We start from the raw sequence: 24221 nt of genomic DNA on the forward strand, positions 1-24221 counted from the left end.
AAACGCTGTTGGTCCGTTGTGGCACACAAAGTCTTTGAATGCTTGTGTGCATGTCCTCCATTCTACTGATGAATAAGAGGGACGAGTCGTACTCAACATTTTCCTTCCTTGTAAACTTACTTTTTTCAGAAACTTACTGTTAGGCAGACTGTAAAGATAAAAGAAATAGAATTTGGTTTACCAAAACCCATAAATCTGTAGTTCCAAAAAGTAAGGCTTTGCCATTCTTATCGCAAGCTTTCAGAAAAGTCAGGCTAAAAAAAAAAAAAAAAATGGCGCGTCAGGTTTCGGTAATGAATACATGTATAAAAATGTTCTGTAGGACGCAATTGGTCCCTTTATTCTAAAGAAACACTGTACCAAGTTATTTTCTGCGTAGAAATAACCACGCAGAAAAAAAAAAAAAACAATCTAGAGGTGAAAAGAAAGATACAAGAAAAAAAAAAAAAGGACTGCCCAAGGGAATTGAATGTGTAGGGATTTACAAGTCAAGGTTGTGCCATCTTTTTCTATTTTTTTTTTTTTTCCGCTTACGTGATTTACCCATAAGACGGAGTGTTATGTGAGTAACACCCTCACCGCGTATAACGCTGGTGTGCAGTTCTAGAAGATGCACGTCCAGTGTGTGTGGGTCGTTGAAAAAGAGGCGTAACCCCGTAGTTACGAACAGCAGTAGGATTGACAGATACCACAAAAGGTTGATGAGCTGCCTGAGCTGTGTTGTATGGGCACGTGTCAGGAGCATAGCAGACATGGCATGGTGGACTGGGTGACAGTTCTTGATACATCAAAGAAGGATGCGGCACCGTTTGATGAGAATGTGCCGCTTGGGCTTCCATTGGTAATACTCCTCTTTCTCTTTGCGGTGCTGGAGCTGAAGTTGGAACTGGAATGGGAGCTGGTACTGGTTCTGAAGGTGCTTCTGGCAAAAATGAAGGTGGAACTGGAATTGAAGCTGGAGGAACTGCTGTTATTGTTTTCGCAGTTACTGATGTCGCTGCACCTGTTGTTGCTGTTGCTGTTGTTGTTGTTGCTGCTGCTGCTGCATGAACGGGCGGTAGTTCTAACCTAGCGGTAGTACTTGGTGTCCCACTCGCCCGCGTTGATGGCAAACGTGTAGTTCTGGCATCGTACAACTGAGTAGGAACCACTCCAGGTTCCTCTGTACTCAGCGTACCCCTCAACAACTGCACCGCTTCTCTATTTAACGCGCATACACCACGTACAAGTGCAGTTCTCGCTTCTTCTTCCAATTCATCACTGCGACGTCGCTCCTGTTCCACGATATCTTTAAGAGTCTCTACCTCTGCAAAGAGCGCCGTCTCACGAGATTTCCATTTTGATTCTTCAGCTAGAGCAAGTCTCTGCTGTCTACGTGCCGCAGCGAAAAGTCGCCACTGTGTGTATACATGATATGTTCGAAGTATATTTCCTGTACGACTCGTCACATCTGAAAGTTGTCGTTTTTTCTTTTTCTGAATAACCCAATGTAACCAATGCCGAAAAAGACGCTGACAAAACATTTGCTTGTATACATCGCCCAAAGCACCAGTCACGCGCCGTACAAGAGTCGTTTGTTTTTGGCTAGTATTCTCCGCCATACGAAGCAAGACCTCAGTTTCCTTCTTCTTCTCCATTAGTACCCTTTCTCGACGTTCCGCTTCATCTTGCAGCGATTTCTTTATAGCAACCTGCTGCTCATTGAGGTGAGAGGCCAGCATGTCTACAATATTTTCTCGCATTTTCGAAACGTGGGTATCTATACTTTTACCCACATTTTGCAAGAACCTCTCCTTTTGGAGAACTGCTTCCTCTGACATTCTCCTCGTGACCGTCAGTGTCAAGGCCTTCTGGTAAAGAGGAAAGAAGGAGAAAAAAATATTTTTGATAGATGTGATAAAGAAACAAGTATAACGAGAAAACAAAACAAAACAAAAAAAAAAAACATTTAAACTCTTGAAATACTCATGCTAAATATTTCATTCTGTAAAAAAGCGCACAATATGCCTTACACAAATATATATATATATATATATATATATATAAGGTTTAGAGCATATCTCTTTCTTTTTCAGAAACAGCAAGTATATCTACATATGCGTAGACATGTACATGTTAAATAACCCAAACTGTAAAACGAGCATCCTGTATAGACATATTTTCGGGTTATTATTTCTTCTTGATGTCACTGTATATTGTGTTGTGGCAGTTGTTGTTATTGTTTTTATGGGACTTTGACAAACCCCAATTACTCATGGCAGTGGGATATTCTTTTTCAGTTCTTTGTTCAAGAACGTTATGAATCTTTCTGCACTCCCTTCACCATCGCATGGGACGATTGTACCTGTCGCTTTAAGCAATGAAAACTTAGGGTATGCATTCACGTCAAATTTATCAGCGATATCACCGTTACTTGACGCCTCGGCCGCCACAAACATAACATCACTTTCAGAAGCGAAAGCCTCTGCCGCTTTAATAAACTCTGGCTGAATACTCTTGCATTGGTTACTCCAGGATGCGTAAAGCATGAAAAATGCGTTTTTGCCTTTGACCTTTTCTTTGAAATTAGTATCATTCACCTCCACCACTGATTCCGGGAAGGGTAAAGTTACGGCAAAGTCGTCTTCAAAATCTTCATCCATAGACATGATGCCATCGTCCGACTTCTCCTCCTCGGTAGGGATGTGAAAGGATTTGATTACCACTATCGCTCTTAGCGGTGCATCTGGGGGTACCTTAAGCCTTCCGTTTCCGCTCTCTCCAAAGGCATAATCGGCAGGGATACGAATAGAACGAGTCTCTCCCACACAGGCACCGATTATCCCTTGTTCCATTCCAATAATTGTTGAACCAGAACCAACTGAGCGGATGACTTTATTTTCTCCCTTCATTATCTCTGTTCTGTTATTCTTGCCAAAATCAGTGAAGAGCTGGAAATCGATTGTGACGTGTGAACGGACCTTAACGCGCTGATCCTCTGTGCATGATGGGGCACGGTGGAGCACACCAACAGAAACCTTTGGCTCCTCCCTCTCATCCCCTTCATCACCGTGGTGCCCTTGATGGGCCAACGTCCCCTGAAGCAGCAGGGAGAGAAAGGCAAAAGTAAGAATAACACGGTGTATCATTTGAAAACCCCTTTGCATCGCTTCATCCATAGAAATATAAAAAGGAAAAACAAAAAAAAAACAAAAAGAAAAAATAAATAAATTAAATTCAACAATAATATTTAAAGGAAAACAAAAAGAAAAAAAACTTTTACAGTTCATTTAAAAAATAATAATTCTCATTCTCTCATTTAAGATATAGGCGTATAATAAATTAAAGAATACGTTTCCCAAATATCATAATCATATAGTAACAGCAAAGAAATAACAATAAAGAAAAATAAATAAATGTAAAAAAAAAAAATAAATAAATAAATAAATAATAATAATAATATATATCCCTAAAGAGGAAATCACCTCTGCGATAAGAATGGTTTTTGGATCCCTTACTCAAGAGCAGATACACAGGAGAATATAATGCTACTTTTCTGCAAACATATCCTTTGTGGAGAGATCAGGTTGTGTTCCCAAGACTTCTTCACCCATAGGGGAGGTAGAATTCTGTTGCTCCTGTAATTTTGCGGCTTGATGGGGATCCAGTGTAGATCCATGAACACGAAGAGACTCTTTGCGTTTTTGAAGCTCTGCATAATCTTTTGCGGCCATATTGGAGCGGAGATTTGGATTATTGGTTATTCGTTCTTGTCTCACTGCTTCACGATATAGCAAAGATGAACCATACGTAAAAGTAACATGGTTAGAATCAGCTAAATGGGCTTCTAACGCTCGAATAGTTCGGTCCAATTCCCGTCTATCTATAAGATGTGCCATCTTTTCCCGTACTTTTGTTAATTCTTTTAGAAGTATTCTCTTTTGTTCCTCATTACCTGGCAAAAGAATTTGGCACATGCGACGTAATGCATCATTAATTAACTTATTTCCACGAGTACGGGAAGCAAGAGCGCTTTGTGTATAAATGTAGAGAAAAGCTGGTTCATACATATCCCACATCTTGCGTACTTCTTCAGCATCTTTAGGATGAACACGGAAGGCAAAATAGAGATGTGTCCAAAATAGGTATGGATCGGAACCCTCATATTCTAATGCCCGCCAACGCAAAATCTTTTTTCGAAAAGCTTCTTCAGCAACTTTATTTACAAGAGAATAATACTCATCTAACTCACGCAAATAATCACCACCAAGTGAACGTTGACGCATATTTTCCAAAAGCATTTCATTAGATGGATTCTGACTCTTCATACGTGATTTAACTGTATTTACAATAAATTCCCCAAATGCAGGTAAGTTAGCATGAACTACAGCAACCCTATATGGAAGATCAGAGAAAGGTTCTATCCAGTGTCGAGGTTCCTTTATTGCGAATAGTTTGTCTACCACAATTTCTACCTCTTTTAAATGTCTTTCAAGATCTATACCAGGCTTATAAACTCGCATAAGAAATTTTGCCTCTGTTAATAAAGGTGCTTTCCATGATGGAGGTAATCTTTCACGTGCTACTCTTATAGCTAAATGATATAAATTAAGACATTTTTCACGATATGAGCGACCTGTTTCAAAACGTCCTTGTCGAAACATTAACTCACTATGTTCATAATATACATCTCCTACATATCGCATCCAAAGATGTTCTGCTGTTTCTTGAGTCAATGGTGCCCCTTCCAGAAAAGGACGTGCACGCTCTGGAAACGGATGAATAGAAGGATGTGTTTTCTTGTTAATATTTTCAAGACAACGATCAGAAATATCCAGAGCGAGTGTTATGCGACCTCGGCGTTCATTATACCAAATATATTCTGTTTCATCAGTAACAGGATACCATCGTTTGGATGTTCCTGAATGCCATAATCCTTCTGCTTTATCTAGTTGTCCAGTGATTTCAGCATATACAGCATTTTCTCCGTCAAGAAAATCTTTTTCCTCATATTCATATGGAGGATCAGAATCAGGGATAGGAATTTGTACAATACCATTTGCAGCTTTGGCATAGTTTGAAAACCATTCAATAGAATCTTCAAATAATTCTTCAGCCCTAGTACGGAATCTAGTGTCAGCGAATTCTATATACAATCGATGTAATTGTTTACCCGCGTAAAAACAAAGTGCACCACGACACCATTGAAAAAATGCTTCAACAGTTGCATCACGTGCAGAGTCTTTAATACCTTCCAAACGCATTGGACATTTAAATCTTGCATCATTTATATGTTTTTTAAGAAATTCTAAACTTGTTTCAAGTTGTTCAATACTTTGAAAATCTGTTAAAATAAATTCGCTAAGTTCATTGGTGATCCAGTTCATAAATGGTTTCCCCAATGGTTCATATTTATGATCTCGAATCATAATGACATAACGTTGTGCAGGATTTTTTCTGATGGAATCTAACTCTAAAGATGTCATCTCTTGTATAAAATTCATAAAATTTGGTCCTAGTAATTTACATTTGCCAGAAGTTCTTCTTAGTATCTCATCTGCTTCTGATTTTGCTGTTGCAGCCTCTGTCATACGATTTCCTTTAAATTTGTAAAAATCTGAAAGAAAATGTTTTGTATGTGCCTCAAATATCATTCTGAAAATTTTTTCATGTTCTTCAGGGATTTGTGGATGTTCCCCAACATCTCCACGACGAAATCGATCCATTGTATCCATTAACATACGTTCACAATTTTCTTCTGTTGTCATTTGTGTAAGATTCCCAAATTCTGTGATACTCTGTTGAAAGGTGTCTCGATAAGCACGCCAAGTCTTTTCTAAATCTGCCTTGTTGAAATCGACTGCATCCTCCTTCGCAACTCCACGATATGGATCGGTAACAGAATCTGTTTCCCATGGCAAAGTGGGAAGGAGAATATCCGGATCATACTGAACCTTCGCTTTCCGAAGTCGTTCTTGTCGCTCCTTTCGCAACTTCTCAGATTTTTTCTCCGACAACTTTAATTCTCCTTTATCCTTTTTGATTTGATCATTTTTGGCAACTTCTCGAAAGAGTGGAAGAGGTTTATATCCCTCTACTAACTCTGGTAATGACTTCAGTCTATGCATTTTTATTTCATCAAAAGATGAAACACCACATATAGCATCATCATTTGTAATCCGTTTTTCTTCTACTAGTTCTGGTGGTTGATAGTACTCCTTCACTACTTTCTTTTTTACTTCTAATGGATCATGGGTCATATCGTATGCTTGAATAAGAGGTTCCGTCTCTACAAGAGTTTCACGGTACCATTTTGGAATAGTATCCATCTCACGATTCTGTGGAATGGTGTAAAGTTCAGGTGGAATATCTGGTTCTGCGTTATATGGACGCTTTTCTATTTCAATAAAACCAGAAGGACTATTTTTCAAGGTTTGATGCAATTCTGAATTATTTTCAGAATTGGTTGATAAATTTTTTTCACAAGTTTTTAACTCATTTTTTCTTTCGATAGTTAGTGTAGAATTCTCAATTTTTTCTAAAGTATCTTTTACACTATTAAATGATGATATTGTTTTATAAGTATTTTGAAGTTGTTTAGTGGTTTCAATTTTTTCTTCAACTAAAGTTCGAAGTGCTGGACGATCATCATGTTGTTTAGATGTGCTGTGATGTGCTTTCATAAGAGCTAGGACTGGATCTTGACCACTTTCTCTTGCCATATCAGCTCTCTGTTCTAACATTTCATTTTGAATATTTGCCTGGGCAGCGATAGATGCACCTTGTTCAACTGTTATGCCTGTAGGAAGTGGTTCCATATCTGCTTTTGGTAAACCTGAAATGGGGTCTATTTGTAAAGATTTTCTTTCCTTTCCACTTTGTATTGCCTGTTGGGCACCATATGCCTGAATTTTTAATTTCGTACGAGCAACTTCTAAAGGGTCTGCGGTACCTGAAAGAGCTTGATATGTTTGCTCCGGGTCAAGATCTACCACACCAGATAAAATTCCATTGTATACATTTCCCATCTCTAACTGACGTTGTTCTTCTTCTTCCATCAATACACGATCTTCACGAAGACTCTGATGTACCGCTTTCCTTTCTTCTCCTTCTATAAGCCACATACGATCTTTGTATTTTGTATCAGCTAAATGTTTCCATGATGTATCAGACCATCGCTGATCAGATGGAAGAACTCGACGTCTACCATGTTCATCATAGTGATCAAGATAATCTGTATAACCCTGTGGCCAAATCATACGATCCTTTTGAATTTTAAATGATCTATCTTTCCAATGTAAATACCATTCTTGTTCTCGTTCAATAGGGTCTTGAATATATAAATCAAATCGATCACGTACATCTTGAATTATTTCCTCTGAAGTTGGTATAAGTGTTTTTCGCCATCGCACTTCCCATGGAAGTCCATCAACATCCTGTTGTTCTTGTAACATATCACGTCGTGTTTGTTGAGAATTTTTCGTTAATCGTTCTCCAGGACCGTACTTTCCAAATTTTTTCTGCATTTCACGTTCCTTTTCCACATCTGTGCGACTACGACGTTCTTCTGGAACATCTCGAAGTGTTATATGCTCTAAATTATTAAGAGCAAATTGCATATGTTGTGTTAGATCTGGTGGTTCCGTTATGGATATTTGATTCCCAGTGGTAGGATCTGCATTTGGTTGGTTTCTCCGGCTTTCTCGGGACATTCCCACAGAATGACGTACTTGTACGTACGATCCCCAAATCATCGGGCATGGGTGAGAAAATCCATCCCATGAGGTTCCAATGATGCCTGGAAAGGATGTTTGTGAGTGAACACGTCGCATTCCCTAGACCCCCTACCCCACCCTTTTCGCTAGTATTCCACTCAAGTATAAATATATTCACTTTAAAAAGAGTTAAAAATAAACTCTTCCCACTTGTAAATTAAAGCTAATAATAACAATAATAAGAAAGCAAAAACAGCATAATAGAAAAAGAAAAAGAAAAAGAAATTATCTCAAATATAAAGGTTATAGGCATAAATCCTCTTTGAAGTATAAAAGCAAACCCCCCACCCCACCCCAGTCCCCAACTCATGAGAAAAAAAAAAGGAAATGTTCAGAATAATTGTTACAACGTCCGCCATCTCCAATTTGTGCTTTTTTTTTTTTTCTTCTTTGGCTATTTTTTTTTTTTCCTTTTACGTTGCAAGTACATTTTTTTTTCCTTCACTTTTTCAATAAATAAAAAAGATTCCTTTACGAGAAATATGAAACAAGAGGAACCCAAAGGCCTCATATATATATATATAAGGAAATATATCCCTTTGGGATTTCTCTTATACTAAGATATTGTCACGGGGCGACGTTTTCCCTTTGTTCCGTCTGAATCTTTCGATGATTTCTGAGACGGTGACTGCACATTCTCTTTTTTGGCAACGGATGGTAATACTTCACCTTTAAGAACTCTTTTGATTTCATCCCCAGATAGTGTTTCATGCTGAAGTAGTTGATTGGCAACAGATTCAAGTTCTTTGCGGTGATTATATAACAATTGTTTAACATCTTTGTACGATTCTTGTAAAAGAGAAGCCACTTCCTTTTCAATTTTTTTCTTCGTTTCATCAGACATATAGGCACCTTCTGGTGTATCTGCTGAACCATAGTTAACAAAACCAAGATCATCACTAAATCCGAAACGTCTTACCATATTTTGTGCTAATTGTGTTGCCTGTTGAAAATCGGAGCTAGCTCCAGTACTTACATCCTCGTTTCCAAGCAACATTTCTTCACCAACTCGTCCTGCAAGACAAATCTTCAATCGCGCCAAACATTGTCTTTTACTTTGACTGTATACATCTTTATCAGGCAATTGCTGAACGAGACCCATGATACCACTTCCTCGTGGAACTATTGTTGCTTTATGTACAGGATCAGCTCCTTCTCCTTCTAGGAGAATTGCTGCCAAAGCATGAGCACTCTCATGATATGCAGTCAATCGTCGTTCTCCTTCAGGAATAACTTTCTTGCTTGCAGCACCCATCATTACTCGATCTCGTGCATATTCCACATCTTCAACAGTTATAGCGTTCTTGTTAAGAACTGCAGCACGTATAGCTGCAATATTAACAAGATTACTTAATTCTGCTCCAGTAAATCCAGTTGTTCCACGAGCGATATCAAGTGCTTTTACATTACCATCAACTTTTACCTTGTCCAAATAAACTTGTAAAACTTCTGCTCGTCCTTTTACATCAGGAGGTTCTACTGCAACTGTCATATCAAAGCGTCCAGGACGAGTTAAAGCCTTATCTAAGGAATCAGGAGTATTGGTAGCTGCAATAACGATTACAGAATCTTTTGAATGAAATCCATCCATTTCTGCCAGAAGTTGATTCAAAGTCATCCGAGAATATGTGTGATCATTTCGTGATCGTTTACCACCTAAGGCATCAATTTCATCAATAAATATAAGTGATGGAGCTTGTGCCTTAGCAGCAGCAAAAAGTTCTCGAATACGACGAGATCCAACACCCACATACATTTCGTCAAACTCACTTCCAGTAGAGTAAAAGAAACTCACTCCAGCCTCTTTTGCAATAGCTTTAGCAAGCATCGTTTTACCACATCCAGGAGGTCCTACCAATAGTGCACCCTTTGGAAGACGTCCACCAAGATAATGAAATCTCTCTGGATCTTTAAGAAACTCAACAATTTCTTCAAGTTCCGCTTTTGCTTCATCACATCCACGAATAGAATCGAAAGTGATATCTAGATCGCTCAAATCGACAGGTTTAACATCTGAAGTTCCAAACATCCCAGCAAATGATGTACGAGGAACAGCAATGGCTTTTGGTGTTGGGTTACTATCTTGCATTCTTGCACTGAGTTCATCAATAAGATTCAATACACAAGTCAATCCAATTCCAAGGAGTAAAAATAACCAGAACCCTGTAGCCCATGTAGTCTTTTGAGGTGCTGAAACAACAACTATTGGTCTCTCTTTGCTTCCCAATTCAGGTGCTGTGGATCCAAAATAGCCCAAACCATTTGCCCGTTGATTAGGAAGTACAGGTGGTACTTGTGGAACTCCCTGGTAAACGTAAGGTGATGCATAAGGATTCTGCATTGATGAATATTGAGGAGGATATGGCGGTGGAGGAAAAGCTGCAGGTTGAGGGGAATTATGATAATTGCGTCGCTGATCAACGACTTCCCTTGGAATTATGATTGTAGAAACTCTCTTCCCTGTGGCTGACCTGAAGCGTAAAGACACTGTACGATTTCTCAAAACAGCTTCAAAAGGTCCCAGAAAACGCCTCATCTTCTTTATAAGTAGAATAGAGACCTCAATGGATAAATATAAACTATCTACATGAAAAAAAAAGACAAATATAAAAAAAAAAGAAGAGAAATTCAAGCAAAAAATATATATATATATATTTCAAGAAAAAAAAAGAGAGAAACTGATTTAAATTTTAACCTTATTTAGAGAAATTATTCTTTTTTTTTTTCTCTTCTTCTTTCTGTCACCTAGTCAAACACTCTTTCAGTTCCTAGCGTCTCGCTTGAAAATATTTTAATTTCTTCTGGGGATATATTTCGAGTTTTTCTTTTTCTTCTAGTTTTTCATCCTTACTTATATATGATATCTCAATGCATTTCTCTCATATCATATCATATCATATCATATCATATGTTGTGAAGATCATCTCACGCGTATTTGGGTGAAGAGCTCCCAAATGATCCCTAAGTTGACTACCATGTTTGTCATAGAAGAACAACAATGATCTTATTTTCTCTTGGGTTCCTGGAAAATTACATGCTGACTGTTGCCAACTGTAAATTAGACGCATAGCATCGGGTAAGATAGCGAGAGCAACTTCATCAATCGTCAAAAGTGCGTTTATCAGGTGTATTGTTGCTACTGATTTGTCATATGTATTTTCTGATTGTGCCATAATTCGAGTAATTACCTCAGGACGTGATCGACTAATGAGAGTTGGCACCATGCCAAGAGTACGACATATGTCATACGCCATTTGAACAAAAACCATAAGAGAATCATTGTAGGCATCACTACGAATTGCATTAACAGCTGCAAAAAAAGCGGCATAACTTTCATTCGGGAACTCAGAAGAATAACACTCAACCATCAGTGTTATTAACCGTACCAACTCCAGCTTCACATGAGGATCATCAAAACTGTCAATAGAAGATGCGAGTGTAGAGAGTAATTTTACAGCCATTCCCATTGGGTAGGCAGAACTCCCAATATTCTTCAATAATCGATGGAGAAGTATAACAGCTGCTAATTTCACCGTTTGTTGAGGTGATTTAACAAGGAGTTGAAAACCTACACTTGCTAGAGATCCTTGTGTTCGATGTGCCCATTCTCTTAAAACCGTTGTTGAAGTAACATTTATAAAATTTCCACAGGAGTATATTATATTATATAAAAGATCGGTATCATCCTTTACATCCCTATTAACAACATCTTCTAACGCTGCTTGCCAACTCTCAAGAATATTAACAGAAGTTACAGGATCTGGAAAAAACGTTAAGAAACCAGAAATAACACGATCAATAGAAAAGAGATCCTTATCAAGATGAGTATTGGGTAATTCTTTGATGTAGACTGATACGTATGAATTCTCAAATAATTTTGCACGTTCAATTCGATTAGATTTAAATGCTTCACCAATATGCGAGTTCAATACAGTATTTTCTGAAACAGCAATTAAATGCAAAGCTAAATCAGAAAGAAGAGATAAATTTGCATCACAATAAACAGGTAAACATGCAATAATTGCTTCAACCAAAGAAGGAAAAACAGCGATAATTTTTCTTGTTGTTCCCATATTATGAGCTGTTACAAATGCCGTGTTAAGTGCAGAAACTGCCGATCTTTGAATACGCTTACTGGTACTTTGCATTCGCGTAATAAAAGCTGTCATGATATCAGTGATAAAAGTACCATCACATGCATATGCCCATTCCAAAATACGGGATAATGTCCATATAGCAATACTAACCACAAAGACATCCTCTGATGGTGAAATAACTGAATTTACAAGTTGGTGTACAAGAACTGGAAGTGTATTCTCAATCTCATTATAACACCCACTAGCAATTGTACCAATCAATACAATAGCTGCTTCCTTTAGTCGTCCATCAGAGTCCCATAAATTTTTAACCTGATCGATTAAATATGGATACACCTGCTTACTTGAAAACATAGACAAAGCATCAATACAACGTAATGCTGAAGAACGAAGTGCTGGTGCCCCTTCTTCATCATCATCAAGATATTTATCTTCTGAAATATCCTCATTTCTTTTCTCCAAATGATAATCAACTGCCATTGCATCACGCAATCTATAATCATCATTTGAAAGAATACTATCTACTTCCTCTCGTGACATGGGAACGAAATTCACCAAGGCAGGTATAAGTGTAGATAAGCATTGTGAAATTGGTTCAACAAGAAGGGATATAACCCCTTCTCCACCCATGCGATCATATATTCCCAAAGCCGTAGTCAATAAATCCATTGCAGCTATTTTCAATTGAAAGTCATATTCACTCACAGTTTCTTTTGAAGAAACTATATTTATTGTATGATAAACCCACCATTTGACTAATCTCGTCATTTCAGATTCAGAGATAGGATTAAAATACTCTAAATATTCAAGCATCACGCTACACGAACGCAACACTTCAATCATTAAGGCAATATCACCATCGCATCCTTGTTCTAAAAGAGTCGTACAAACACCTGCAAATATACCACTTGCACCCGTCAATCCATTTTGTAGCGGTGATAATCCTTCCACATTCCAATCAAGAGATTCAGCTCGTTCATAAACGTTAGAACACATTCGAAATGCAGCTTTACGAAGATTTGGTTGTATACTTTGATCCAATACAAGTGTTACAACTCTTTCAATAATTTCTTTACTCGCAACACCTACAACTTTTGGAAGATCTTCCATTAAATATTGAAGTGTATAAAGGGAAGATAATGTTTTAACATCACCTGCTCTAAAAAGTTCATTAAGAAGCAAGTGAGGTAAATCCCCAATACCTGACTCTCTCCACCAATCAAAGGAAGTAAGAGCGGTTATCTTAACAACAATTTGAGCTGCCACACGAGCAATGCGTACATCTATTGGATTACCTAAGACAAATAAGGCACAACGAGCAGCCTCCTTCACAGCTGCTAAACCTAAAGCGTACTCCGATTTTTCAAGATTGTTCTTTAAAGTAATACCCGCAAGTCGTCTATATTGAATCCAAGACCCACCAAGCTCTAAGTTTTGGATAGGGCAATTCTCCGCGCCAAAAACATACGACAACAAAACACAAAAAGCCGGATTTGCTTGATATTGTTGCAATTCTTCATATGCCCTTTTTGAATTCTGCACACTAACACCGTTATCATGAAGAAGTCGTAGAACACTTAGAATATCTCCTTGAGTTGGATGATATGCCTCTTCAGAATCCATCTTTACAACTATAACTATTTTTTTGGTGGATTGTGGTACATATTTATATATAAAAAAAAAAAAAAAACAGAAAAATAGAGAAATAGGAAGTTACTTGTATTGGTGTTTCTTTCTATAATCATAGCAAAATACTACAAAGAAAAACATCACACCAGTAGAGTCTCCACCGAAAAAAAAAAAAAAAAACATCAACAAAAAAACGAAAATAAAGGAGTCCCAACAATCGTGGGAGAGAAAAAAAAAAAAATGCATATAAGCACGACACCACCCCTTCTTATTAACCCACACAAAAACAAAAATATCAGCAGCAAGGGCGGGGGGAAGTCCACCTGAATACTTCCAAAAAAAAAAAAAAAAAAAAAACGCAGATACATCAAAATAAAAAAAAAAAAAGACAACGCCACAAGACATGATGGGGATGGAAAAAAAAAAAGAAAGAACAAACATAGGGAAAGAAAAACCAATACAAACCTACCGATGGGCGGTAAGGCACCACACAACCGCAGTTATTTACGGGAATAGTGGCGGAACAGTACGAAATTTTCAAAAAAAAAAACGTTCCGCGGTTTGGCGGCCATTGAATCCACCTATATTGCCGCGAGTAGGAAAGAAAACGTTCAACAGAACACAACCGAACGACAGCACCAAAACATCCACGAGCACCACCACACCACATAAAAAAAAAAAAAAACATCGAAACAACAAACAGCAACAAGCGCCATGAAAAACGACCCCCCACCCCCAGGCGACCCACAAAAAAACCACCGGGCGGCGGGGAAAAAAAGACAAAAAAAAAAAAAGTCCGACCCCTTTCACCCCCGGGGCGCCCGCCAAAACGCCCTGTTTTCCACCCACCCGCCCCCTTTTTTTCTTTTCGTAACCGAGCGGGGGGTTGGCGGAAACTTGCGGCGGCCCGACCTTCCCGCCCCCCGGGGCCCCGGCGGCAAGATGGCGGAAAGAACGCCGACACCCCAAACGAAGCCTGCCCCGGGGCCGCCGAGGTTCGTCACGGGAAGGCCCCGGGAAGCAAATCGCCAGCGACATTTCCAATGGGCCTCGAAAAAGGGGTTTGGCAGAAGAGACCGTGACAAAACCTCCTCTGAAACGCGCTGGTTGCCCGCGCGTCGCTGAGCGGCGGGCCCCCTTTACAACCAAACAGCGGCTGTGATCCGCCGCGGGGCCCCAATTTCCGCCAAAACCCCGAAACGACATCAGCATTTGACTCCTTGCACGCATTGTCCTGAGGAAGTGTCTGGGCTTCCGCCTTTTATTGGGGCCAGGGCCGCCGAACGGCCATTACGCTGGCAATGCCCAGAAAGCTTTTCCCCCTGGAAGGTGGGCAAACGTGCGCGTTTAATTTGTCGGTGATGAAGCCGTCCTGGTGGGGATTAATGGTGGCAAAGCATGTTGTTAAAACGCAAGCGGGTAAATGAAGCACTTTACCTTTGATCCTGCGCGGCACGATCGCTCGATTTGCCTCTTCCGGCAGGCGTCCGCTAAAGGACTTGGGATAACACTTCAGAAATGTTGTGCCTTATATGAACTTATCGGAAAAGTTTGTGAAAATACGATTGTCGGTCTCCACAGTGGACTGAAAGTTTTTCCGAGGTGTATTTTGTCAAAGAAGGAAGGTTTCAGGAGATCAAAATACAACCACGTAGACGACGCACCACCCAACCCAAGGCAATGGATCAATACCGAAGAATTTTTCCAGGCTCTTTTAATTCCTTCTGCGCCCAGAAGGCCCTCCCGCTGGGGTCCTGGGGGTGTGTCCGTGGTTGACGGTTCCTTTTGCTGATTGTTTTTGCCCCACCAAATTTGGCAAAGTCCTGCGAACACAGCGGAAAACGGATAGGTTGGATTTTCTGATCTCGACCCCGTCTTACTTTCAAACATTTGGCTATTTGCCCGGCCGCGTGTTTATTTTCTGTAGGTTTTGGAAAGGGGGCGCGTGATATATGGCAGTAAGGAAAACCAGTGGTTTAGGGAGATATACTAATTAAATAAAAGACCCCCGCTTCAATATGGTTTTTCACTTTCTTTCAAAAAATGATAAAGGCGCAAATGAAAACCAAGAGATTTCCTTAGCACGACCAAAAGCAACATTCGAATGATACACATCTAGAAATCATACGATCGTAAAGAAAAACAGTACAAAAAAATAAAAAACAATTGCTTGTTTTACTCTGGGGACGCGCTGCTGATAATTTGCCGCCCTGCCTCGGCGCCGGGGTTGGGCAACTGAGATTTTTGAGGGGAACGAAAAGCCATTAAAAATTTTCGGAAAGCATACAACTTCCTAAAATGTTGAGCCCAATAACTTTGAGAGAAGCATTTCATACATCCGCAAAGTGCTGAAGCCCAACGCGGTTCTATGGGGTATTTTCATGGGCAGAGTGCATACGTCCATTGGTGGGTTTCCAGGTTGGACGGTGATGAATGCATTTGGGGTGGGGGAAATGCAGAAAAAAAAAGGAGCGGCGCGCTGGTAAAATATCGGAACGCCTACCCTGGGGAAGTTTTTTTTTTTTTTTTTTATGCCAGCACTTTAAAACGACAGCGGCCCTTTAAAAAAAAAAAAAAAAAAAACAGACGCCCCTTTTTTTTTCTGGATTAAAACGCCCGGCGCCGCCCAGCCGCAGCCAATGCCTAATTATAAAACCTTTGGGGGCGACCTACCCGCACCCCTTGTGGCGCGCCTAACCCGCCACACATGTCAAGGTGAAATTTCTCTTCTATGTGAAGTGTAGCTTGCTGCAAAGTCCAGGGCGAAAGGTTAAAGTTTCCTTACTGAGTTTTAGGGGGTGGGAACCAGCAAACAACGGGACCACAGGAAGAGAAATCCCCTTCTGCAGGACCGGCCTGGGAAGCTTCTTCAAACCAACAGGCGGAACTACTGTTTTGGCCCTTCGTGGCCGAACTGGTGGTCCCTAGAGAACTTTCTTCTTCCCATTTGGTTGCCGTTGGCGAAATGGCCCTTGGCGGCGGCGAACGAAATCCTGTGGAAAAGGGTTCCGCCCGTGAGGGGCATCCGGTTTTTTTTTTTTTGTCCTTAGCGAGCAGCGAACGGGGCAACGCCAAACCAACAACCAGCCGCCGGTCGCCCGCCTATGGCGCCGAATCGCCAAGTGCTCTCTTCACGTTTTGGTCTAACTGAAAGGAGAAACTGCCACTTCCCTAAGAAACAGCACTGTGGTTAGCGGGTTGCCGGGTTTGCTTTCTTCTTTTCTTTTTAGTGGCGCCGCTACCAAAACACTGCCGGAATGGAAAGATTTGGGGTGTGGGCAGAGGCGCATTTTACGGACCACATTCGCCGGCATGGTCCTTCTTTTTGCTGCGTATACACGTTTAATCCATATGGTTTTCTCTTAGCAAAAACGCTTTGGTCGTGATGCGCGGGGATGTTCTTGCCGAAAAGAATTGTTGTAATCCATAGAGCCCTGGAATGATTCCAAAACATTCCGAATTCCGCGGGCCTTCACGCATCACAACGGCCACGAGTACGAAAAAAGAACCGTCTTGCCCTTTTCATTAACTCAGCGGGGGGTGGTGCTCGTTTTGGGAAACCGCCGTTGCCACACTGGGGTCAAGGATGGCAACGCAACCGTGCCATAGCCAGAAGGAATTGCAACAACAAAAAAAAAACGGCGGCACACCCCACACCCCAAAGAAAAAAAAAAAGCGCAGAATAAATTAACCATTGACGACCCTAAAAAAAATTTCCCGCCACCCAGCGAGCGCCGCTACCATTTTTTTTTAAAAAAAAGGGGAACACCCAGAGCAAGGTACGACCCAAAGGGCCGCGAAGAGGAATTCAAGAAACCCCATGCCGCCACCAGGAAACGACTTACAATAAAAATTCAGAACCGCGAGCCAGCGAGAAACCATTAGCCGCAGGCGGCGGTTTCCTGTGAGAACTGAACCTGGAACGCTTCGGCCCTTGTCGGTTCGAGAAGTTGAACGCCCCACCGAAGCCGGCAGGGCCGAAGCCCCTCAAGCAAGAGCCCCGCCCCCCCCACCACCCACGGGGGAATCCCAGGCGGGCCCTTCCCGCACACCACGCCGGCGAACAAAGGCGGAATCAATGGTCGCCGCACGCGTTTCTTTTTTTTCTTTCTTTCCGCCCGCTGCTGGGGCTGTGGGGGCAAATTCTGCGGCATTCCGGAGGGCGGCGTGAAGAAAAGGCTCTGAATTTTTTTCGAACGCACAACGTTTCCGCGATGCCCTCTCGCACGCATATCTTGTGCGACCATGCTTTTGAGTTTGCTTTTATGTAGAAAAACCATTTACTTTTACCAAAGCGCCGTCTAATTTCAGGAGGCTTTTTGGGTGGTTCCTCTTTGGTGGGGGGGGGGCGGTTTTGTTTGCCCATGATGCGGTGCAAAAAAGAAATTTTTATTCTTAAAAGCTTGACAACAACCCAATTAAAAAAGATACGGGCGATCTTTTTTTTGATGTAAAGCCCTGCCTTTTTCAAGGCCCATGTTAATTTCACATTGGCGCAAGGCATTAAAACAAAGCGGAATTTGGCACTAAGGCAGTTTCCGGATCAGCCTGCAAGGGTTAAAGGGGAGCACCCTTCATTTCCAATGGCGAAAGCCACCCGGGGACGAAATATTCACATGCATCGTGCCATTTTCATGGCGCCTCCCTGACGCAGATGGGGTTTTCAAACCGTCTGTGCTTTTTTTTTTCGGAAGGCCATCGTACGATCGATTCTTCCTTCCGAATGCGTTATGGGGAAGTTTCTCTACACTAAGTCATTCTTCTCGGCCCCGCGCACCCTCCGGAGACACGGCTGAATTTCACCCCACGCACGACGTCCAGCAAACAGCAGATCCTGATTATAAAGTTATCTTCCCAGAACGTTCGCTTTTGAGATATTTAATATTTAAATATTCCTATTTTGGAAAACCACACGTGGCGAATAAAGAAGATTGTAAAGGAGAAATGGGACCCATTCAATCTGGCGAAAAAGGTTGCCGCCTCTGGAAAAAAAATGCGATGTTTTGCCGAAGCCACAAATTGCCGACAGAGGAAGGGAGTGGGGCACCGTTTGCCCCCGCAAAAGAAATCCCTCTGGTGATAAATCATTGGCGCACACATATTTTATGGAGAATGATGTTAAGGATGAACAGGAGCTTAATGAATATACTCTCTGTTTGCCTTAGAAAACCCCTGACGCGGTAGAAGCGAGAAACAGCCACAATCCCCATCCATGCAAGTAATGGATAGGATAATCTGTTTGCCAAAGGATTGGAAAAAAAAAAAAGAAATATTTTTTCTACCTTATGGATCACTTTGGGTCGTTGCTGCGGTAGACGGAGCTTATTTAGACCCTCGAGACCAATGAAGCCAAAAGCATTTTGCCAGATTACAAGGTGCCAAGGAACTCTATCAAGAGAGGTGCAAATTTGTCACGCAACCCGGTAGGCAGAGGAGTCCGCTTTGCTTTTGCCCACGTTGGCCATGCCATTTTTGCCATAAGTATAAATCTTGAAAACCTCCTTGAGGAAATTCGTTTGTTCCAGGCGTTGGCTTCCACCACAAGTTCTGGAACCCATGAATGATTACTAGGCCGGCTCTTGGGCAAGACCAAGTTCCCTTGTGGGGCATTTAATGGCTTTAAAACCGTCTTGTTTTCCCGATGCCTCCCGCTAGTTCAACTAAATTTAGACCATTATTTGGGTTGAAACCATTGGAAAGTTAGCATGTGAGAATTTCACATAATTCCAGAGGCCGAGAAAGATCTCCTTTGAGTAGAGGTTTTGATTGCGTCGGCTGCTTTTCTTGAAGACTCCTTTGCAGTCGTCCCATGCTCGATCATAAAGTAAAAACTTTTCCTTTAAACGTTGATAACGGGTTGCTCAGTCCCAAAAGTAAAAATGAGGATGATTCCGAATGAAGCCGATCCACCTTTGAAGGCATCATTTTATCATTTTCTTTATCTATTTGATAATCTTAGAAAGTGTTGACTCATTTTGGGATTGTTCCATTTCTTTGGCCTAGCACAGTTTGCCTATATGAATGCGACAACTTTTTTTTCTTCCCGGCCCAGCAATGCAGATAGCTTCGTCTTGGCTGTTACAGTTTCAGCAAAAGTTTGTAAGGTTTATGCTGAAATTATACATTTTGTGACATCAGCTACTGCTACGTTTCGGAGGCAGCGGTGTTACAGTGGAGAGCCCCGCAGCCCTATTTCTCTCTAGAAGTCTGGATTTGAAACGTGCAATTCCCAAGAAAACACAAAGAAATGTTGAGATAAGAGAAGATGATACTCCAACGCAGCAAGAGTTGCAGAGCGATAATGGGATACTGGATTTCAACGGTTTGCCAAGTATAATTTTTTTGTCCTTCTTGCTGAGCGGTTTCTTTTCTTCATCTCTCAAATTTTGTGGGGTTACGTAAAAAGTATGTTGTTCTTTTTCGTTCTGCACCTTTACCGTTTGCTTTAGAGAGTGGTGAAAATAAAATTAAAAACATCTATTATTTTTTCTGTATAGCTAGGGAAGCTGAACAGCTAACAGCAACGCCATTCATAAGCATCTCATTTGGAAACGGTTCACGGCAGCAATCGGTATCCCGATGTGCTGCTTGTTGCTGGGGCGCAGTGATATCCTTCTCCCTAAAGTAACGCACGTTCTCGTACATTCAAAAGCGTCTCCCGCACTACGTTGTTGCTTTGCCATGCTGGTGGTGGTTGTGGGGTGGAGACTGGGGGAATCCCGTTTGATCGGTATATAAAGCTAAAACGAACGCAGAGAGATTACCGCAGATCCAACGCCTTGCTGCTAGCAACAAATTGTATGGTGAAGAGAATTTTTTATCTGTTTGGTAAAAACAAGGCATTTCCCTACCAGTTAAGGTTCTGCTTTTCTTTTTCTAGGGATCTATCACCATGAAGTTGTTCGCCCTAATCTCGGCGGCGGGGCGCCCATTCTCACACGAGAAGGACCGCCAAATGAAGGCCAAACCGGTGCTTCTGGTTGGCATTTGGCTGTCATATGAAAGGATCCACTTAGAGTCTAGATTGAAGGCTTCAATTTTATCGGCTCACCCCCATCTAGCCTCAAACACGAAACCTGTTGCACATTTGAACAAGAATGCAGGTCTTTTGGCACTAAGGTGCAATGTCCCACTTGATTCTTCTAAAGATGCCATTGCGCAGTAGTGTATTGGGAAAGATTTCTACGTTACATGTACCGGAGGGTGAAGATGACGCAGGGATAGAAAACTATCTTCAATACCAGAGGTGACAACATCCTAAAAAATGCCTCGTATTCAATTGGATGGCATGGTCAACTAAAGAGACGCTATGCAGATTAGAATCTGCGATAGTCCCATCTGAAATGATGGCGGTTGGGTAGAAATAAATTATTTTTTTTTCCCCGGATGCCAATGGCATGTTTTTTTTTTTTTTTAATATGCCTTTATTCTTTTTGATTAGACCCTAACATTGCGGAGAAAAACGTTTCATCACAGACTGCATTCGCTGCCGCAAGAGTTGTGCGAGTGTCTCTGTGCGTGGGGATCCTTTTGTCTTTTGTGGGCCCCCATAATTTTTTGCAATATCGATTCCTTTGATTCTTCTTTTTTTTTTTTGCAAATTGAGTTTATTAAGAGTTTATTTTAAATTTTTCAATGGGGAGGAAAAACGGCTTTCGAGAAATACCGTCCGCGCTCTTTGCGCCCCGTCTCTGATGGAAGGCCCCCTTTTTAGTATTTAGTAGGCCCCAACCCGCTGCAATTTTTTATTTTTTTGCTTCCTGATGGGTGTAACGGTTTGCATTCCTTCACGAATCCATCAGGACCGGCTGCATCGAGTTCATCCTAATTTCCGACATGCCCTTTAAGAGTGGGCGATCCACGGTGGTCTTGGCGATTCCCGCCGGCAAGCCCCGCGGTTTGAGACGCGCCCCCCACCTTCGCAAGCACGAACGGGGATAACCGCTTAAAAAAAAAAGGTAAATTTCAAAGGGAGGCGCTTTAATAACGAGCCAAAACGTAAAAGAGGTCCGTAACTAGACAACTTGGTGGCAGCAGGGTTGTTTATTCGCAGTGCCCGCGCTGGGCCGTTTGGAGGCTTGGAGACAAATGGGTTTATACTCTTCTGGCGAGGGATTTGGTTTAAAGTGGGGCCCTGCATTCCTTACCTGATATGGGGTTTCGCTTTAGACGCACCGGTGCGGGAATATCCCATGTAGGAAACGGTTTCTCTCAGGGGAGCTTGGAATAATCTTTGGCGGGTATCCCTATTCAACCTCGGCATTTTCCGCAATGGGTGGTTGGGAACGCTTGGCGGGTTCAGAATCCCCAGCGCGCCCCGCATCGAACTTTACCGTGGCCCCAAGGTTCTCCTGGGAACGAACCGCGCGGACACCCTTTATTTAGTAGAAAGAAGGGTTTTGCAAGGAAAGCCTGAGTTGCCGCTCCAGTCAGGTGCCTTTTGCTTTTCTCTAACGGTTTGGACCCTCTCTTGCCCATGGCCCTCTGGGATAATTGTAAGGGCGGCGGTGCTGATTGTAGTGTTAACCCGTCTGCCGCGTACGTCGCGCAATGGGTCCGCGGGGGGCCTCGATCGGAAACGGACCCGCCGAACCCGTTACCGAGAGCGCCATGGCCCTACACCGAAATAGGTGAACACCATTCCTCTTTCTCGCATTGCTCTTTTGTCGTCTCTTCCGCGTTTCGTCTCTGGCATAAGGCCCCCTACCACCTGGGTTACGTGCGTGGGTTTCTCTTTGGGCCGCCGTGTCGGTCCCTTTTTGCCCCGATAATATACGGACGCCGGCGTTCCTGCAGGGAAATGGCTATATTTCTGCTCTTGGGGTCGTGCGGGGGTGTGGGTGCTTAGTTCTTGTGGGCGGCTGCGATTCTGATGTGGTATCCGGAGAGCGCGGGGAATGAGAAACGTTTATCTTCCAGAGGGCCACGGCCCCACCAAAAAGCCATTTTTGTTGTTTTTATGAACCCTCACGGAATTCTTTCAGGAGCATTTTGCGAAACGCTAAGCGCAGGCGGCGGAATCGTGTGCTTTGCTTCTGTGGTGGTGTTTTGTCTTGCTTCGGCTGGGTTGTTTCTTTTGTGATTCGGGGTATTTGCGACCGGATGGGAGATATGGCGCCTTCGCTTTTTCCAAAACCCAACCATGGCAATTGGAGACCCCGGTGGTGAATCTTGCGGGTAGGTTATGGTTTCCCTTCCGGTGGAATAAAGTAGTTTGGCACCGGTTGGGGATGAAGGCAAATCTCCCCCAAAGAAGGATTTTACAGCAGAAGCCCCTTGGGGAAAGCAGCGGTGTTTTCCTTCAAACCCCCATTCAGCAGCTACTTAGCCAGGGTGGCGTCTTGAGCGACAAGTTGGCATTTGAAAGGGCGCCTTCAGGCATCAGTTTCCCACCTAGCATGGCGCAGAAGGCCCCGATGATCTGCGACACTGCTGGCCCAAGCAGAAACGAATTTTTAAAATCAAAAACCCTTGGCAATGCCGGTCGCCCCAACATGGTGCCAAGGTCCAGCGGTTCGCATTCTCAAAGGAAGCGAAGGGCCAGCGACGTTTTTCTTTTTGGAAGACCCGTTGGCCCTCAGGCCACGGCGTTGTACAGCACAGGGACCAGCCGCGTCGTACCGGGCGGAAATATATCCAAGAAGGTCCTGGGGCACGTGCCGACGCGCTATCAGCAGTATCACCCGCACCAGGTTGCTGCCGAGTGGTGTTGTAGAGGAAAATCCCGGCCCTTCACTGCGAGGTATGCAGTGGAACTCAGCTGGGCTTATCCAGGCCGAGAGGCTTGCTCACCACAAAACCCTTGTTGAGGAGAATGTGACATTCTGCCTTCTAAGCGAGAAGAAACTATCTTGTGCGGAAGTCTCGAGTTTCACAATCGCTGGTTACCAACATCATGGAGTGTCCCACCCCTCTAAAGGAGGCGGTGTTTCGATTCTTGCGCGCGAAGATCTGCCAGTAGAAGTAGGACTCACCGTAGTTGCAAGCATTGAGTATGCTCATGCAACGATCCACATGTCAGAAGGTCTGGCGCTCACAGTGACGTCAGCATATTCTTCCCTCCGGGGAGATCATGCGCAACTTCAGAACTAGAGACACTTTTGACGACAAGCGGACCTCACCTCATTGGTGCAGATGCCAATGCGCACGCAATGGCATGGGATCGCGCTATCCCCCCTGATACCCGTGGCGATGTGCTAGTGCAATGGTGCCTAGATAATGGCTACGTTATATTCATAACACTGGAGATTGCACTCACCACATCACACGCCATGGCCCCTCCGCGCCAGATGTGACAATATCCCGAGAATGCCGTCTAGAGTCATGGACATCATCCTTCTCCCTGGACAGCGATCATTACATCACACCCTTCGGCGTAGCAGTAGGAGATGATGACGAACCACTGCGGTTCCCTCGCCCTCGTGCACCAATTTATGCATGGAAGAAAGCAAAATGGCCTCGCTTTAGACAAATGTCAAACACACAGTGCAATAAACGTCTTAAAGAGAAAATGAGCGTTCACAAGAAAGAACGACTACTGACCTCCGCCATCCGTATCGCAACAGCTGCGGATGTTCCACGCGGAGGTCGAGACACCACTCCTTTTTGGACTCCCGAGTTAGAGGAAATCGAAGGGAAGATTCACAATTGTAAACCTTCTGTCTCTCAAGACAGACTGGGAGCTCGCAGGAGAGAAATGCTACGACAAGCATCCCATAAGAGATGGAAAACCCTATGTAAT

The 24221-nt window shown here is 42.6% G+C and overlaps 8 protein-coding genes across 8 annotated transcripts; 2 read left to right on the plus strand and 6 right to left on the minus strand.

Annotated features, from left to right (window-relative positions):
* Positions 1 to 575: 575 nt before the first annotated feature.
* On the minus strand, positions 576 to 1820 carry TM35_000372040 (uncharacterized protein; the record flags this gene model as incomplete). Its single annotated transcript, XM_029029504.1, has 1 exon — positions 576 to 1820. One exon carries the CDS (start codon positions 1818 to 1820, stop codon positions 576 to 578), a length of 1245 nt encoding a protein of 414 aa, XP_028879297.1.
* A 432-nt stretch (positions 1821 to 2252) lies between these two features.
* TM35_000372050 (putative protein disulfide isomerase) lies at positions 2253 to 3158 on the minus strand (the record flags this gene model as incomplete). Its single annotated transcript, XM_029029505.1, has 1 exon — positions 2253 to 3158. The coding sequence occupies one exon, from the start codon at positions 3156 to 3158 to the stop codon at positions 2253 to 2255; it is 906 nt and encodes a 301-aa protein (XP_028879298.1).
* A 369-nt stretch (positions 3159 to 3527) lies between these two features.
* Positions 3528 to 7811, minus strand: TM35_000372060 (uncharacterized protein; the record flags this gene model as incomplete). Its single annotated transcript, XM_029029506.1, has 1 exon — positions 3528 to 7811. The coding sequence occupies one exon, from the start codon at positions 7809 to 7811 to the stop codon at positions 3528 to 3530; it is 4284 nt and encodes a 1427-aa protein (XP_028879299.1).
* A 499-nt stretch (positions 7812 to 8310) lies between these two features.
* On the minus strand, positions 8311 to 10290 carry TM35_000372070 (mitochondrial ATP-dependent zinc metallopeptidase; the record flags this gene model as incomplete). The annotated part of the gene is made up of 1 exon (XM_029029507.1): positions 8311 to 10290. The coding sequence occupies one exon, from the start codon at positions 10288 to 10290 to the stop codon at positions 8311 to 8313; it is 1980 nt and encodes a 659-aa protein (XP_028879300.1).
* Positions 10291 to 10648: 358 nt separating this feature from the next.
* On the minus strand, positions 10649 to 13474 carry TM35_000372080 (uncharacterized protein; the record flags this gene model as incomplete). Its single annotated transcript, XM_029029508.1, has 1 exon — positions 10649 to 13474. The coding sequence occupies one exon, from the start codon at positions 13472 to 13474 to the stop codon at positions 10649 to 10651; it is 2826 nt and encodes a 941-aa protein (XP_028879301.1).
* A 543-nt stretch (positions 13475 to 14017) lies between these two features.
* Positions 14018 to 14710, minus strand: TM35_000372090 (uncharacterized protein; the record flags this gene model as incomplete). Its single annotated transcript, XM_029029509.1, has 1 exon — positions 14018 to 14710. One exon carries the CDS (start codon positions 14708 to 14710, stop codon positions 14018 to 14020), a length of 693 nt encoding a protein of 230 aa, XP_028879302.1.
* A 7246-nt stretch (positions 14711 to 21956) lies between these two features.
* Positions 21957 to 22328, plus strand: TM35_000372100 (uncharacterized protein; the record flags this gene model as incomplete). Its single annotated transcript, XM_029029510.1, has 1 exon — positions 21957 to 22328. The coding sequence occupies one exon, from the start codon at positions 21957 to 21959 to the stop codon at positions 22326 to 22328; it is 372 nt and encodes a 123-aa protein (XP_028879303.1).
* A 629-nt stretch (positions 22329 to 22957) lies between these two features.
* Positions 22958 to 23572, plus strand: TM35_000372110 (Tbingi protein; the record flags this gene model as incomplete). The annotated part of the gene is made up of 1 exon (XM_029029511.1): positions 22958 to 23572. The coding sequence occupies one exon, from the start codon at positions 22958 to 22960 to the stop codon at positions 23570 to 23572; it is 615 nt and encodes a 204-aa protein (XP_028879304.1).
* Positions 23573 to 24221: the final 649 nt, after the last annotated feature.

The sequence above is a fragment of the Trypanosoma theileri genome, assembly GCF_002087225.1.
Source record: "Trypanosoma theileri isolate Edinburgh chromosome Unknown TM35_Tth_37_V1, whole genome shotgun sequence".
Classification (NCBI taxonomy): domain Eukaryota; phylum Euglenozoa; class Kinetoplastea; order Trypanosomatida; family Trypanosomatidae; genus Trypanosoma; species Trypanosoma theileri.